Below are 17,669 nucleotides of genomic sequence, written 5' to 3' on the forward strand. Positions count from 1 at the left end.
GGAGACACCTGTGTGATGTGCTCAGGTACCCAAGCCAGGCATGCAGCCAGACCGCCAGCAAGAAAACAGCTTGGCAGGGAAGGCAGGGACTGGACCCTGCCCGCCTCTCCCACACACAGTTTAGGTCTGCCTGCCAGCCCCCTGCAGCCTGCCCAGCCTTCCCCACCACCAGCCCCAGGAGCCTCCTCTGACCTGCTGAGTGTGGGGTTTGCCCCTGGGGCAGGAGTCAGAGCCCAGCAGGTGCCCTGCTCCCACCCATGCTCTGCTCCCACCCATGCTCTGCTCCCACCCATGCTCTCCAGTTCACCTGGAGCTCAGCAGGTGCCACCAGCCGTGCCCAGGCTTCCCCATGCCTCCTGCAGCAGGAATGGGCTGTTGCTCTTCAAAACACACATCTAATGTCACAAGTTAGTCTTCCCCTCATTTCCTTGTTCATTAAAATACTTGTGTAGCATCTTAGGAGGATTTAATGCTTACAGTCAGGCTACTTCTGAGCCAAGGAGGGGGACGAAAAAAGCAAGTAATAAAGTAAAATGTGGTAAAAACACCACGGGAGAGAGCTGTGTGCCAACTTTCAGACAAGCAAATGAATGCAGCCAATTTATAAATCCTTAACAAATAGGATTTACAATGGAAGTGGCAGTTAAGCCATCGTGAGTACAGAAGGTGGCAGGCAGTGCTCTGTAATGCTGTCCGTGCTCTGCTGCAGCAGCTCAGCAGCATTGCTATTGGAGAAATTGTATTTACAGAAGTTTTTCATCTGCAGATGACAGCTTTTGGCAGGCTTTAGTCTAATTTGGTGGTTGCATACAAAAGGAAAATCAGCCAGCAGGACTCCGGGCTGTACCACTGACTATGCTGCTAAAACCCAGGCCTTGTGACTGTGTCAAATACCTCCCTGTCCTCAAACTCCACTAGCTGCATCCGTCACATAAATGAAAGTCAAATATTAAGAAATATTAGTGCTATGAATCAGTAATTCAGCTATCTCATTTTTAGTTGTCGGCAATAGTCACTGAATCAATAAGTTCTGGTTGATAAATCAGTCTTTTTCATCTGTCAGAAGTTCTCTGTAGAGATAAAAAACCAGATTCCTGCTCTGAAGGCTGAGTGATCTTTTAGAAAACATCCCCATCTCAATGCCTTGGTCTCTGCCCAGCTGGGGAAGGCAGGTTATTAAAAACCTTGGGACAAAGCACCTAAGAGGAGAGTTTTCACATTTAGCACAGGGCTCATATTGAAGAGCAGGGATTGGTGTGGATGGAGGCTGCTGTAAGGCTTGGAGTCCAGCTCTTTCTTTGGTTCCAGTGTCCCAGGACAGGTGAGGACAACCCCATGTTAAGGGCATGTCCAGCTGAGATATGAGTATCTTCAAGGTTGGCAACAACAACCTATTCAGTGCTCAGTCAGCCTCACAGCAAAATTAGTATTTCTTACATTTAACCAGAACTCTCTGTATTTCTTCCTTTCCCTTTTTCCTTTGCCCTGTCACTGGGCACCACTGAGACAATCCTGGCTCTCTTGTCACCGCTCTTCCCTTCAGATACTCGTACACAGCCATTAGATCCCCCCTGAGTCCCTCCTGCCCGGGCTGAGCAGCCTCAGCTCCCTCAGCCCCCCCTATTTCAGATGCTCCTGTCCCTTCACCGTCTTGCTGCCCTTCGCTCTCTCTCCAGCCAGTCTGTGTCTGTCTGGTACAGGGCCGCTCAGAACCAGGCTCGGCACTGCAGCCACTCACTGGTGCTGAGCAGAGGGGAGGGATCACCTCCCCAGCCCCTCGGTGATGCCCTGGCAAATCCAGCCCAAGGTGTGGCTGGCTCTCTCTGCCGCAAAAACACGCTGCTGGCTCGGGATCAACTCCTTGTCCCCCAGGTCCTTTTCTGGAAAGCTCCTTTACATCTGGGCGGCCTCCAGCTCATACTGGTGCTTGGGGTTGTTCCTGCCGAGGTGCAGGACTCTGAGCGTCCCTTTGCTGATCCTCACGAGATTCCCATCAGCTCTTTTCTCCAGCCTGTGCCCCTGGATGGCAGAAGAGCCTCTGCTTTATCAGCTGCTCTGCCTCCAACCTCCCCCAGGAGCCATGGCAGGGAACAGCCCGGCAGTGCCATCGGCCAGCTCCCTCTGCTCTCCCGGGCGCATCCCCGCGGCTCACAGGGATGTCCGTGGTCCCTTTCCTGCTCCCTGACCCGGCCCTGCTCCACCGACACCCACGGCACCCCTCGGCGCTGCCCCAGCCCGGCTCGGAGCTGCTCCTCCGCGCTGAGGCTCCGCGGAGCTCCGGCTGGAGCGCCGAAATCCCGCTGCAGAGCCCTGCCGCCTCGCTCCACACGAAATCCCGTCCGCCGGCTTAGGAACACGAACCGTCCGGGCAAAGCCGAGCCTCCTGAGCCCCCCGGCCTGGCTCGGCTCCGTGCAGCTGCGCCGATCCATCCCCGGCTGGGTTTGGGGACACGCCGTGGCGGCCCTGGGCTCTTTGTGCAGCTCAGGGTGCATCGCCGGTGCCAGTGCGCTGGGGACACCCCTGCCACAGGCTGCACACGTGCAGGGCTCCCTTCTCTGCCCGGCAAAGGACGCCTGTCACCCTCGGTGCGGATGAGCTCTGCCCCGCCCTGTGCGTGTCCCCCCGTCCCGCAGCGGGGGCAGGGGACTCTCGCTCGGGCAGTCATGCCGGCAGGAATGCCGAGGTTCTCATTTCCAGGGCAGAAAGGAGAAGCGCCGGGGCTCGGGAGCTGACGTGTGACCGGGACAATCCCCGCTGGAGGGAGGAGTTCTCCCTGACTTCTGAGCAAATCATGAGCCAGTGAAAAAAAGCAACATATACCAAACCAATTGATTTTTATGCCAGGAGTGATCTCCATGGCAGGGTGATGGAAATTTATTAACCATTATTTTTAAACTCTTATAACTGGGAGTGACTGTGTGGCCCCGTTCCTCACTCCCACCCGCAGGGCCGGGGCTGGCAGCCGAGGGCAGACCTGCCTCTGCTGAGGAGCTCAGCGCTGCTCCTGAGGTCTGGGTGACACCCGGGTGACACCTGGGTGGCACTGCCAAGAGCTGCTGCTGCTGTCCCACAGGGGACAGCCGGGCACGAACAGCTCCGGTTTCACTGGGGTGCTCTCCGAGATGGGTTAAACAGCCCCCAGTTATTGCAGGGGAGAAGAGTGACAGACACACGCTCAGCTCCCAGAGCATGTGACAAGGCATATCCACACACTTTGGGAACACAGACGCCTCAACTTCCCAGCCATGTCGAGGGGTGATGGCAGTGCTTCTGGTGGGCACAAAAGCGCTTGATGAAGCAACAGAGATCGGGGTTATTTGGGGGTAAAAAAACCACCCAAACCTGGTTTGCACATAGGTGGGGAAAAAAAAAAAATCTGAGCACCCAAAGGTCATAGTCAGGAATTTATTCCCTCACTGCAGGCTTGTTTGCTGAAAGATAAAGATCTTTGATGCAGGTGTACAAAGTGCCAAGGATCGGGAAGGCAGCACAGAGTAAACCCGTGGCCAAGTGACGTGTTTGTGGCAGGAATCACAAGAGCTGTCAGAGACTCCTGCGATGTATCCTGTCCTTCCGAGGCAGAGCTCAGCTGACAGAGGGTTTCCTGCCCTTTAACGATGCTGGCAAGGATGCTGCCCCGTTAGAGCCAGCCTTGCCCGTGGCAGGATGGCCTGAACATTTGCACCCGTGTAAATATTGACTCATGGCTTGGTAGAACCCTGACTCAGGAGTGGCTGGGGACACAGTGTGAGTACCTCACCTGGGTCATACCAGCCCCATGTAATGGCCCCACCACCGAGAACCTGACCATCTTAAACGTCTTTTCCAGCCTTAATGAATCTATGTGATTCTACTGCATCTTGTTTCATGAACAAACTAGTCAGGGACCTCTTATGACCCACTTTCAAGAGGACAAAGCACACGGGAATCCAGCCAGCAGGTTTCCTGGTGTACTGGGAAAACACAGCTGCTGCACGGGCCCTTGAGTGGCCACCTTGCCCCAGGAAGCAGTGGCTGTCCCCATCCCTCACACCCCTCCTCGGCACGCTGCACGGAGTGGGGCAGCCCTGTGCCACACCTTCCCTGTGCCCTGTGACAGATGCCTAGTCTGGAACGAGGGCTGCCGGGACCAGCGGGACACTGGGCACGGCGCAGCCAACACCTGCCAGAGCAACGGGATGGCTTTGCGGATGTCAGCTGCCTTTTTCTTTCTTCTTTTTTTTTTTTTTTATTTTTTTTATTTTTTTTATTTCAGGCCTCCAGCAATGGGTCTTTTAAGGAGCAATTTGAAAGAAAACAATGAAGTGGCTTTGCCAATGTTTACAGAAAATCCCTTTCATGCTGGTACTGGAAAGTACAGCAGGTTGTGTGCACTCTTTCCTCCTCCTGGGCACCTCTGCTTTTCCTGCTGGGCTGGAAACGGCTTCTGAAAGCAGGAAGGCTTCAGGTTACTTCCACAATGAAATGTTCCACTGCTTCGAAGCTCGTTTTGACCATTCTAAAAATTAAAATTCCATTTCGAAATGGAAAGATATTGACATACAGTTTAGGGGTGGGCAGGTTGGGGAAGAAGCTGACTAAAAAGGTAAGGGAGCTCTCCACAGAAATGATACTGTGTTTCAAGTGGAAAAAAACTGGAGGTTTTAAATAAAATGTAGTTGTAATTTTAAAAGAAAATGGTTACATGTAATTTTTTTCCTGGTAATTGGATTTAAACCCATTTTTCTTCCTATTCAGTTCAGATATCTGAAGGTCTTGGCTAAGAGACCAATACTGTGCCTCAGCCACTTTTCAGCTTTGAGGTTTTGTTATTTGCACTCAATTAAGAATAGAGCTTCAAATTTGGAGACTTTTGAATGTATTAGGAAAAAAGAAACCCGAGTATCAAGCAACCAGCTCCTCTAAACCAGAGACCACCAGCAGATGAAGGCAGCTCCTGTTACCGAGCAGTTTGTAACCAGCCTGTTGTGGTGCTCTGGGAGGTGCAGCACATGAGGTCATGCCAAAGATGCTGACCCCGGGGCAAAAAAAAATTAGTTTTCTGCAGACTTTGTTCTCTGCTCTGCTCTTCCTTTTCACACAGGTAAGAGCTTACCTACAAACCAAACCTTCCTCTTCTTGACTCATGAGAAAACAATCACCTGTTTGTTTATTGTTTTACAGTTCAAACAGACTCTGATAACGCTGAATTCTTTTGTTGTGAGTGTAAGTGGTAAAAGGGAGCAAGTTACCATATGCGCATTCCTGATTACATTTATAAATTTGTATGGTTCAATGACAGGTTGGGGTTTTTTTATGAGTTAATAAATAAACAGGAGTGGACAAATAAAATTTTTTGACTTGAGTCAGAACTACCTGCAAATATTTTCTGAGGTATTTATTTCAAAACCAATTACATTAAAAACTTTTACATGATTACTTGGGAAAGGGAATTCAGTCAGCTTCTTTACATACAGCCTTTTGCTACATGCTCTACATATGCCCTGAAAATTTGAGGGGAAAAAAAAAAAAAAAAAAAAAAAAAAAAAAAGAGCTTTAAAATAAACCTGCCTTTCAAAGTATCTCTGTGCTGGAACATAAGACCATGAAAATACACAATAACTTGTTATCACATTGCCATTTTCTTCTTCTCTTGTAATATTTAAAAACATTGTTTGCTGCTGATCTTTATTCCTGTTGCCGCATTTCCCCTTTTGAAATGTCTTGAGCACTTTGCCGAGCACTTTCCAAAGAGAGAAACACCATTATCCACAAAATTAAAAGCAGAGAAGAGAAAATAACAGCCGCAGTGAGTGGCCCAGTGCCCCACAGAAATGCAGTGCCCTGGGCTGGCGTGGGCCCAGGGCTCCCGGCGCTCCGGGTGTCTGCTCGCTGGAGCAGCGCTGCTCCTGCTGCTCCCAGCCCTCCCTGCCGAAAGAAACCACCAGCCCCGCTTAGAGTCACGGACAGAAACAGTGTTTATTCCTTTATTCTTCATTTATTATTAATTTGAAAGCCTTGCGTATAGAGCTGTTCTTAAAAGCAACTTATTTAGTAGGCCGCACCAAGTCTGGCTCCAGATAAAATGGGGTTAGACCAGGCTATTTTCCAAATGCCTCGCTTTCAGTTTTACTTGTCTTCATTTTCTTCCCTGCTCAACCACTTCATCAGCCAACTGCTACCACATTCTGCTTCGGCCTCCAGAGAATTAGCAGTTCTGACTCCCAGCAGGCTGACAGAAAGCCTGAAAGAAAAAATCCCACAAAATCTGGCACGAAAGTGAGATGTTATTTCTAATTGTCTTTTTCACTTTTACTTTTCCTCTCCAGCCCTTCGAGGCTCCCCTCTTCCCATCCTCCTGTTTCCTTTTCCACCTCTGCGCTTGGCAGAGATCCCTGCTCCATTCTGCTGTTTCAATAGCTGCAGCTCTACAAAACTTCTCGCTTTCTTTCCCCCGGCCCTCGAGAGTACGAAACCGGCGTTGGCCGGCGTTCCCCGGGGAAAGTGCCGCCTCACGCCGATCTGCCCTCATGCCACGCTGGGCCCGTCACCCGCCTCAGCCGCGGCCCCATCGCGTGTCACCGCACGGGCTCTGACTGCCACACTCTCACTGGCTGCTCCAGCCGAAATGACTGAAATGTGCGAGGGAAGGGCTGTGCAGGGCACGTCCTCACAGCTGCTTCCATAGCGCACGGCAGCCGTGCAGAGCCACGCTCAGGTAGCGGCAGCGGCTGCTCGGGCAGGGTGCGTGCCCGCGGGGTGGGCACCGTCACCCTCCCTGCGGCGTGTGGCCGTACCGGGGGCTGAGTGTGCCACCCTAACTGCTTTTATAACCCGGCTTCCCTGTGGTATGAAGTGTATCCACGTTCCAGCTGCCACGAGCTTTCCCTCCGGAAACCGCAGAAAGTCCCCCCTGTCACCTCCGTGGGCTGCTCCGATGGCTCCCGGCTCTCCGCCCGCCCCTGCGGGAGCCCACCGCGGCTGAGCGGGGCCACCCGAGGGCAGTGCCCCCGGGGCAGGGCCACCTCCTGGCCCAGGGCCCCGAGCTGCTGCGCTCGTCCGAGCGATGCCAGCACCGGCACGCCACGGCCGTGTCCTCCAGGGCACCGAGCAGTCCCGATCCCCTCCCTGCTCCCCGCGCTTCCCCCCGGAGGGGCCGAGTAGGGCAGCGCTTCTGGCGGCTGTCCCCGGCCCTGGCCCGGTGCTCCGGCCCCGCGGGGCCCCCGAACTCCACAGCCGACCCCACAGCCGACCCCATAGCCGGCCCCACAGCCGGCCCCACAGCCGGCCCCACAGCCGGCCCCACAGCCGGGCCCGGCCGCCACGGGGCGCTCGGGGGCTCGCAGCCTGTGGGACCCGCCCGGGGCCGGGGGGCGTGGCCGTGGGGGGCGTGGCCGTGGGTGTGACCGGGCGGTGGGTGTGGTCGGGGGCGTGGCCGGCCCGGGGGCGGTGCCGCCGCGGGACTGGCGGCGCGGCCGCCGGCGGAGCAGGAAATGGAGGCGTGAGCGGGCGGAGCGGTCGGGGCTCCGCGCCCAGCGCTGACCGCGGGTTCGCCGCCGCTCTCCCGCACCGCCCCGATCCGCCCCCGCCGCGGGGCCGGCATGTGAGGCTGCCCGGCGGCGGCGCCTCCCTGCGCGGCTGGGCCGGCGCGGCCCCCGCACCGCTGCGCGCTGCCCGCGGGAGGGGAGCCCCGGCGCGGCCCCCGGAGCGCAGCGCGGCGGTGCATGGGGCGGCGCGGCCGGCGGTGCGGACCATGCCGCGGAAGGAGCTGCCGCTGCCCGAGGGCTGGGAGGAGGCGCGGGATTACGACGGGAAGGTGTATTACATCGACCACGGCAGCCGCACCACCAGCTGGGTCGACCCCCGCGACAGGTGGGCGGCGGCGGCGGGCGGGGACCCCGCGGTGGCGGTGTGCGCGCGGAGCTCCCCGGAGCCCGGCCGGTACCTCCGGCGTCCCCCGGCTCCGCTCGGCTCGGCACGGGAGGGCAGGGCGGGACGGTGCTGGCGTTACCCGCGGGCCCGGCCCGGCAGTGGCTCCTGCCCGCCGCACGGGAAGGGTCGGATGGAGGGGGCTCGGCGAGTTGTGCTGCTGCCGTTCTGCGCTCTCTCTTGGCCGGCCCCGGCCGTGCCGCGGCCCCGCAGCGCACGCTGCTCCGCGGCTGCTCCGCGGCTGCGGTCGGCGCGGCCATGCGGCCCTCGCGGGGCTGGGAGCCCGCCCGGGGCACGCCAGGGGAGCAGCGGCGGCTCGGTGCGGCGGGAGGGACGAGGCGGGGTCGCAGAGGTGTCGGCGGGCCCTGTCCCGCATCGTGGCCCACAATGCGAGCAGCTACGTGGCCTTATCGAGCTTGGCCATCGCGGGGGTCACTGACTTCAGGGTGTGTCTCTGATCGCCTCTCTTTGCCGCCTTCTTCCCTGCGGTATCCCCTTGCTCCTGCTTGCTCTGAGTAGTTCTCTTCCCGCATCACTCACTTAGAAAAGTAAGATAAAGAGGGTGCTGCTCAAGACCGAGGTCATTTCCAGGCAACACTCTGTCCTAGCACGTTTTAGTTCCATGCTTGCGGCGGTCATGGTGAGCCAGAGCACGGGAGCTTGAACGTGCAGGAAGCTCCACTACTGGATCACCATTGAAACTAGAAGTTTTTAAATTTCTCATTCAATGCTTTGTTAGCTGAAGTTCCCAGAAACGGGGACTCAAAAATCCATCCTAGCGAGCTGGAAATTCCAACAAACTGAACTATGCAGTTTGTCATTGATAAATTTCCCACACTTCCCCATCTGTCAGTGAGCGTTTTCCCTGTTGTGGAGCAGAAAGTGCCATTTCTGAATTTGTGTTCCTTTCTTCCCCTTGCTCCAGCGATCAGTTTCTTGAAGGGGCTTCCGTTCTTGGTGGGATGTCAGGACTTTGCCTTCGCTCCGTTTACTTAGATGGGATTTTTGTTAAGCATGGGAGTGAATGATTGTCCAGTTTTACGAGATTTCAAGGAGTGTTCTGCATTCCAGGAATAATCCTTGTGTGTACTGTACACAAATGTAACCTGCTGCCAGCCAGGGCTTTGGAACTCATCTGGGGGTTCACTTTTAGGAATGTGGTTGAGACGGGCCAGTAACAGAATTGTTCCAAGGTGTTCCTTTAACCTTCATGAAAGTCGATAGAAGCTTAATTTAGGAATGCTTTCCTGGCATCCTTATTTTGGTCAGAGAATGAAGACAAGAGAGAAATCTAATAGGCCTAATGCAGGCTTATAAAAATTCCTGTGTGTCCTTGGTTAGTGATTCAAGAATGACAGAAATGACTAAATGGGTGCCTTATTTAGCCTTGTGGACTGAGCTGTTGCAGAATCATTACCTGCTCACCACTGCTAGAGGGGAATAATCAGACACATTCTGATAACTCTTATCACCTGACACTTGTTGTGCACATAGAAATATACCTGAATACACGTGGCCCTGAGAGCTTTGCAACTGAGTCATCTTCCAGTAGTGCTGCCAAGGAAACAACCTGCCTTGGACACTGCCCCTGAAAATCCTCAAGGTTCTGAGGAGTCTATTGGTCCAGAGTAGAACAACAACGTGACACAGCACTCACCCATCATCTGGTGCACCATGAGCTTTTATGAGCTGAAGTTCTCCTCTGCCATACTGGAAAGGAGTTTCTCTTCCAAGTGATTACCACTGTCTGTGAAAGCCAGTTGATGGGGGATTTCTCATCAGCTCAGATGATGACTGCTCCCTGCAGGGGAGTGAACTTGGATTTGCACACTGAACATTGAACGTTATCACTGTATTTTAAAACTTAAATGTTTGAAAGGTTAGCCTTTTACAAATCCTATTTAAAGGTGCTGCAGCTGAGACATTGGTTTGTGACTTTGCTACAGTGCACTGTGTGCTGTGCTTACACATTCGGTCTGTAACCCAGCAAAAAGCAATAGATGTTGGGTAACATGGCTGTAGGAATGCAAGTTTGAGGAATGTGGAGGAAGATGTGTTTGTAAGGGTTCACTCTGAACCCAGTGTCAGTGGGGACCTCTGTAAACCTGATCAGCAAGTAGCAGCTGGTAGTGAAAGATAGAACACATGTTTTTAAACCTTCCCTAAATCTTTCATTCTAGCTTAATTTAGTGGAAATAAGCATGAGCAGGGATATCATCTAGCTTCAGGGCACGGGCCATCCCATTGTTTTGTGACAACAGGTTTGCAGCTCTGCTGAGGTTGGTTTAACAGGCTGCCAGGGGAGCAGACCTGGCTCTGGGCACATGGAGGGGTCTGCTGCAGACTCAGGGTAGTCCTGAGAAACCTGTGGATGTTGGAGCATTTTGGGGAATCACCTAGGATTAAATAATATGAAGAACTTTGTGATTTAACTGTTGCTGTCCCTGTGGTATGGTGTAACAGAAAAGAATCAAGGTATTTTGCATTACAGGAGTTTCAGGTTAAAAAGCTCTAAGGCAATTCTTCTGAACAGGTGGGGGGAAAAACCAAAACCCTGCTGTATTTTCCTTTTTGTAAGAGGAAGCTCACATAACTGACTTTTTTGGTAGATCTGTTAGAAATTAGATAATTCAGGAATTTAATACAGTGTGACAGGATATAAAACCTTATTGAGCTGTGGGAGAAAATTTGTCATTCCTGGTTTTAAAACTAAGCACGACCTTTCAGGTCTGCACCAGTGCATACCAGTTGGTGAGCCATGCCAGAGAGCGGTCTCATTTGTTTTCTTAACACAGAGTGTGCATCTGCTCTGGAAGCTGCTGTGCTGGTGGCCAAACAGAAAATACCAGCAGTGTCTCAAAACTTTAGCACCAGCTGCTGCCTGTTCATAAGCATCAGCATGAGCAGCACTTGAGCAACAGAGTGCCCTGAGTGAGATTTCTGCTGTCATCAGAGGTGAGGATTAGAGATGGGAATCTCTGTTCCAGTGCTGTGCTGTCTTTGGGCTCTTTACAACGGGTTTAGGGGAACTTCTACTCCCCTTCGGACTGTCTTGTAAGAGGATGAATTTTTTTTTAACTTCTCTTTGCCTTTCAACACTGAAGCTTCAGGATGCACTGAAAATTTGGCCATGCCTGATAATCCGTGCCACTCTTGAATACTTGTGTTTTGTTCTCCTACTGGCCTGGTGGTGTTAAGCAGGTTTTTCTGGGTTATTTTAGATGGAGCTGACTGAACTTCTCATTTCACTGCTATCACTGGACTCCTGTTGAGAATGAAAGCTATTGAAATAGGAGCAATTGTAGCTTAAATTTGGTGAAATTACTAAACAGCAGTTTAGTAGTTTCAGATGTTTGCAGTTTTGGGAGGCAGCAGTGCCTTAGTTGATGGCCCTTCATTTCTTGGAGGTTCTTGTTGCTGTAAAGGACTGGGAGATGTTCATTAAGTAAAAGCCCAGATTCTGCATTTTCTACCTGAATTCCCTTCCTACTCCACATGAAGGCTTTTTCCAGTATGAGCCTCCAAAGCAGAGCTTTGATGAGGAGATTTGCCAAGGTTGAGGGCCATTGCATGTGGTGTCACGTGTAAGACCTTGTGCATTTAAAATAGTTAGGGCCACCTATTTACTCAGGAAGATTCAGCTTTGCTGAGCCCGAGGATTTTAGTGGAGGAAAGCCAGGTGTGTAATATGGAGAGCACCATCATTCTAGCCATGCCCTTCTAGGGCATTTATGAGAAATGCTGCAGAGCATTGTCTCCTCTGCATTATTCTGATCTTTAAGCTTTTCATCCCCAGTCTGCTCTGCACACTTGGTCTACAAATTGCCTTTATTAAAGATTTAGAAGTGTGAGCGTTGTGCTGAAAATTTGTATGTGACTGTCTACTCCTCGGATTACTTGCTTAAATGTAGAATAACTTTAATGACTGGAATAAAGCTGCTATAGCTAACTTAAATGTGAGAATCCTTAAAAATAAAAGGGCTGGAAGAAGGGAGGGCAATGAAAGGCAGCAGGAACAAAAGGCATTGTGCTCTTCTGTAGATGAATATCAGTAAGCATAAGGAGAAGAGAGAAAAATTCTCCAAGATAGAAACACCAGGGGAGAGAAATGCTCTTTCATCAGTGCCAACAGCATAGGTCATGCAGCTGAAGGCTGCTAGTTTGACGCTTGTTCTTGCCTTTCTTTGCTGATATCTAGCTAAGCACCCTGTCATATATATGTGAATCTGCTGCTTTCTCCTGTTTGCATTCCCCAAAATAGCTGACAGCTTTATAAGGAACAGGCAGCTCAGTGTGTGCCCATAGAAACTGCTGATGACCATTTTCCACGAGTACAGAAGGGGCTGACAAAAATGCAGTCTTCAGTCATCCAAATGCCACCTCTTGGAACAGGTGTCCTAATGTGTAGGATTTGTGCTGTTCTCACTTCTTCCCATAGTAATTGGTTTATGTAGGTGCTAATGCATAAGGAGACAACGATAGCAAGTAAGATTATTGAGGCACTTGAAATTATTTTAATTTGTTAATATCAAGTGTCTTCCAAGATGAGTTAGCTCAGGATGCACCTGTAGATTGGAAAAGTGGGTTGGAGCTGAAATCCATCACACTGCTTCAGTTATAAAAGATCAGACTTTATTATTTTGTGGGGGTTGGGTTGATTTGTTTTTGTTTTTTTTTTTCCCCCTCCCTGGACTCCACAGACAAGCCTGGATGTTTTGAAGACTGCAGGGACTGCCTTCAGAGCCAGTGTACATCCTCAGTTGTGTAAGCTCACCTCACACCGGGAGGGAACTGAAAACAACAGGTGTGATGCTTTTTAACAAGGGCATCACTGCTAAAGGTGTGGTATGCACACGTCTGTGGAGACAGAGGATGTTGGCAGTGACTTTAGAATGACAAAAAGCATTATTTTATCTTACTTCTCTGTGGAACAGAAAAAAAAAAGGAAAAAATGTAAGACTTTGTTCAGCTCAGCAGCTTTTTAATGCATCTTGGGGAATTCTAAGTCTTAAAGGATCAGAAGTGCTTTTGAAGAAATCTCCATAAATCACATTGTTTAGAAATATGTAGGTTGAGCTTCATCTTCTGCTCTGGCAAGGTCATCTTGCTCACAAGTTCACTCCTTTAATTTTGCCTCCAAAACTGACAGCATGTGAAGTGAGAAGTTGCCACTGACTGGAAACTTCCTTGGCAATGGAATCAACAACTCCATCCCTATGTAGGTCATATATTTTCATATCAGCGTAGTTATCTTGATCTCCATCAAGTGGAATGGCAGTAAATTGGTTAGTAAATTCCAGAAGATGTGGGTATGACAGGGGAGAGGTGGCTGTAGTGTTGGGCGTCTGGGGCAGGTGCTTGGTGCTGTTGTGTTTGGGGCACCTTAAGCTGCTGCTTCTGCCAGGGTAAAATTCTGTACCAGTGCTGGAAGGTGGTCTGGCTGGAAAACGCTATTTTGCTGTTTGGGTTTATTTACAGAAACAGTTGATCCAGGTTGTGTATGCTTGTGCAGAAACTCGTGGTGGCACAGACGGGGCTGAGCCAGGAGGCTCGGAGGAGTGGGAGTGGGGCTGGCGCTGGTGGCAACCCAGGAATGCTGCTGAGGGTGCACTTGTGAAACTGTCCCCAGGCACTTGACCTGGTCAGGCTCTCTGCCAGCCCAGCTGAGGAGGTGTTCCCAGGTGCTTAGCTCCTCCCTGTGATTTCTGATGGAGTTTTACAGGAAGAATGGATTTTCACTTGCTGGAGCCCATGTGAAACCAGAAGTGAGGAAGAGCATCTCCTAAAGATAGTCTTTACAGGGCAGCTTCATAGCTAGCACAGTTACGGGAAGATGCAGCAAATTTTTCCATGTCTGAATCTGGCTTAAATTCCTCTAGATCGTGCCAGAAAATTTATTGGAAGACATGGGAAGATTTGTCCAAAGGAGTTTAATGAAATCCCTTGTACGTAAAGATGTGGTGTTTGCTAAGGGGCTCAGGGGGGGTCCTGTCACTGAGCCACCACTCCACCTTTTGGGACTGGCTCTAATCGCAGTTGCTGGAGGAGTCTATTAGGAAATGATTGCTGTTGTGTGCTCCTGGAGGTGGCTGCAGGCTGCCAAGGCTGTCCTCGCTGTGTGCTCAGCATTCCGAGCAGCGTCACCGCCCCACGGCGCGTTCCTGCACACGTCACGACACTGCTGAGCTCACGTCTGGCAGGAGGGAAATGTCCTGGGCTGGGCTTGGCACTCGTTGTGTCGCATGGGACACCTTCAAGCCTTTCTCAGAGAGAGGGAGAGACCGTACAGCTGGCTTGGGAAGGCCTTGCTGGTCCTCCTGAACCTGGAAGCCTTGAGTGCTGCACCAGCAGGGCAAGCTGTTAGCTGGAATAATTAATCAATAAAGAGGGGTGGCAGCAGCTTGGCAGAGTCAGGTGGAGATATGTAGACTAATGCTACCGCATGCACCTGTAGGAGAGCTATGCAGATTGACCACTTCCTTGGAGAGAAATACTTTTCACGCTGGCCGCTTGCCATTCGCAAGACCTGTTTAGTGAGGTTACGTGCTTTGCTTGTGGAAATGAGGACTAGGCCTTATTTGAGCAGTTTAAGCTCAGTTTTTGTTCACAGAGCCTAAGGTTACTGTTCCCTCCTCCCTTTAAAGCTAGATGCATAGATAATTGGCTGAACAAACAGTGGGCAAAACTGCTCCCTGCAGAAAAATGACTGCCTTTCAGTGCCACTCATTCAGTGAAGTGGCATCTGGAAGACTCTCCAGACAGTCACAGGAGGTTTGGTGTGTGACAGGAAGATGCAAAGAAGCCAAATCCTACAGATGTCAGTGTTATCTGTTTTTTTTCATGCTCTTGGAAGGGTTCTCCTGGCTTGGTTTGTTCTCAGTTTATGCTGATACTTACGGATTCCACCCCAGCCACGATGTTCTGCAGCATAAGTACCCAACACATTTGAAAAACAGATGAATTGCTTTCTCAATCTCATGGAGGTGCTGCAGGGATTAATTAGTTCTGACAAAGTGCTTTCTGGCTGAGATGTCAAACTGATGTTTCAGGACTAATGGTATTGTTTAGTGAAACTGTTTGGTTCTCCTCAAATGCCTAATTACTATTTTAGAAGAATGTACCCTGTGGAGGGAAGCTTTATTGATTTAAAGCACGCAATAAACAGTATTGATTTGCAAGAGGCAGTCATTCATATCTGCTCTGTGCAGAGTTGAGATGTAAGGTGGCCACACAGCTACTTTGAACCGAAGTGTAAGTGAAACTGTTGCTTAAATGACCCTGCAACAGCTTGCAGATTTCTCATATGTGACTTTCAGCTGCCTTAATAGCCCTGTGCTCAGAACAAGGGCAGTCCCCTGCCAAGGAGAGGGCTCTCTGCTGTTTCATCCTTCACAACCCTACCCCACAGGGAGGATGGCCTGCAGAGGAACAGCAGAGGGTAAAATAACCTTGTGGACCCTTCAGGCAGCACAGGCAAATGCAGGTAACCCTGGAACTGCTCTGTGAAAGTATACTGTAGATAATTTAGTGGTTAATTTTGCTTGTGCCAGGCACAGCTTTGGATGACCTGAGCCAGCTGAGCCCCTGCAGCCGCTAGAAGACATGCTGGTGGCACAGCTGCACAGGCTGTCCCCTGGCCGTGCAGCCTTCAGGACATCAGGTACACGATCCCATGGGACATCCTCGAGGGGCTCAGGCAGGTTAACACCATGGCTTGGCAGCAGAAACCTCTCACCACAGCACCTGGCCCCTGAGTGAAGAGGAGGAGTCATCTCCTGACATCATCCTGGCCACTGGCTCCATTGTTGACTGTTTGAAACGTTGAGTATATATTTGGGCTGCTTATCCAAATTATCTCAAAGGAGATTTGGGTGGGGATGATAATGGAAAGTATGTGGCTGTCGCACGTGATGCAGCTCTGTGAATTATCCAGCTTGTTTCCTGTAAGGTGTCTCAGGCCTGTCTTGGATGGTGCTGGGTATTTTTAGAAAAAATAGTAAGACTTATATAAATTCTGCTGACCTGTACTGTATCTAATTCCAGGTGAGCTTTTCATATTGAATTGTGGGTTTTTTAATAAATAAATATTCATAGCATGAATAACGTTTGGTATTGTAGAGTTTTGGCATGGTTAGACTTGAAATTAAATCATCACTTTGAACAGGCTTTTTGTTGGAGCATGGATGTGGTGATGCCCAGGTGTATTTGATTAGTGGTGTGTTAACCCTGTGGAGAATAAGGAGGTTAAACTCTCGTATTCAGTATATTATTCAACATTTCTCAACATCTGGTCTTTCTCCACTTCAGCTGTCAGTTGACCCACTTGTTTAGATTTTTCTGAAATTCCTTGAAGTCATCTAACCTGAATAGCTCATCAGCCAGCAAGGCAGTAAGGTGGGTTTGCTATTTGTCTTATGTCCCTTTTCTTATGTCACACCACAAGGTCTAATCATCAGACTACACAAGTTATTGCCTTGATGGGACTGTTTAATTCTTGTATGGGCACGTACATAGAAGGCTTTAGGCTGTTTAACAGCTAGTTTCCAAAAAGTTTTCCGGTATTCTAGGCATGGGCAGATTTGTCTGGCAAAGTGATCTCTTTGCAGCCCTCAGTGAGTGTTATTCTGTCTTATTTTAATCTGTATGTGGAGGGAAATGAAATGTCATGGCTTCTGCCATTTCCCATGGTTTTCTGTGGTACTAAAGCTTTGTAAGATATCTTAGGCTTCTTAACTTTTCCATGTTTTGCTTTTTAAATTTGGTTGTGAAAATTCAGCTGCGATGATCTGTAACTCTGAGTAAAGGTAGATACATTGTCATCTGTTAATTACTTATTGACTGCTGTGTGGCAGCCACGGTGAGTTTCTCGTACAACCGGCTTACTAATAATAATTCAGTTTAGAAGGTATCTGCCATGATCTGCCTGATGCTAATGAAAGCATCACCTGAATGTGAATACTTTCTTAAAGCACATCTCAGTTGCTTCTCTTATATTCCTTGGGCAGGGCTCCTCACTTCCTTTTTAAGATTTCTTTTCAGGAGACGATTGTGTGGATGGAAGGGGAGAGGTGCATGGCCGGAGCCTAGCATGGTCATTTGCAAAAGGGTTGCATGGATAAAAATCTTAGTTTGCAAAGACAAATTTGCAACTGAACTGGTAACACAGAGTCCTCCACTCAGGCTTGTTTTCACACATCTTTTGTAAATGCCACTCTTATCCCTAAAGCAAATGTTCTGTGTTGAATTTTCTCATCTTTATTCTCTATTTGTCCAGTAGTCTGTAGATAATACCCCAGAGTGCTTCCTGGTTTCTTTTCTGTCTGTTTCCCAGATGCAGGCTCCTGCAGTTTTGGATGTCAGCTCTGACAAGTTGTGTTGCATCTTCAGTAGCTTGGCTGGGCTGGGGCTCCCTTGCAGTGCAGTCACTGTGGGTTTGGGTCAGGTGCTGTGCGGTTCTTCCTTCCTGTCAGGAAAAGATCCCTTGATGAGTGGAGGAACACATGACTGCTGCTGAGCACGCTGCAGTTCACAGCCTGATTTAGACCGGCCTGTTTGGGGCTGGGAGCGTTTGGTCCCGTGTGAAACCAAGTCCCATGGTGTCTCTGTGACTGCTGTCACGGCCCCAGGCAGCAAGATGGGCCTGGAGGCTGCTCTGCTTTTGTGACCAGAGCCAAGTGGCACCAGGTCCTTGAAAGAAGGTGGCATTTGGTGCAGTTAGCTCCTGGGTGTTGGGGGTTTGCTGTGTGTAGTAATAAAAATG

At 50.4% G+C, this 17,669-nt stretch overlaps 1 protein-coding gene across 1 annotated transcript in view; it reads left to right on the plus strand.

Annotated features, from left to right (window-relative positions):
- The first annotated feature begins 7,604 nt into the window (after window positions 1–7,604).
- The window catches only part of WWC1 (WW and C2 domain containing 1), a 66,055-nt gene continuing 55,990 nt past the window's right edge, over window positions 7,605–17,669 (plus strand). The window contains exon 1 of the mRNA XM_040078269.2: window positions 7,605–7,852. Within this exon, the coding sequence (XP_039934203.1) occupies window positions 7,734–7,852 (119 nt within the window). The 5' untranslated portion in view covers window positions 7,605–7,733. The remainder of the gene's footprint in view (window positions 7,853–17,669) is intronic.

The sequence above is a fragment of the Hirundo rustica genome, chromosome 14, assembly GCF_015227805.2.
Source record: "Hirundo rustica isolate bHirRus1 chromosome 14, bHirRus1.pri.v3, whole genome shotgun sequence".
NCBI classification, from domain to species: domain Eukaryota; kingdom Metazoa; phylum Chordata; class Aves; order Passeriformes; family Hirundinidae; genus Hirundo; species Hirundo rustica.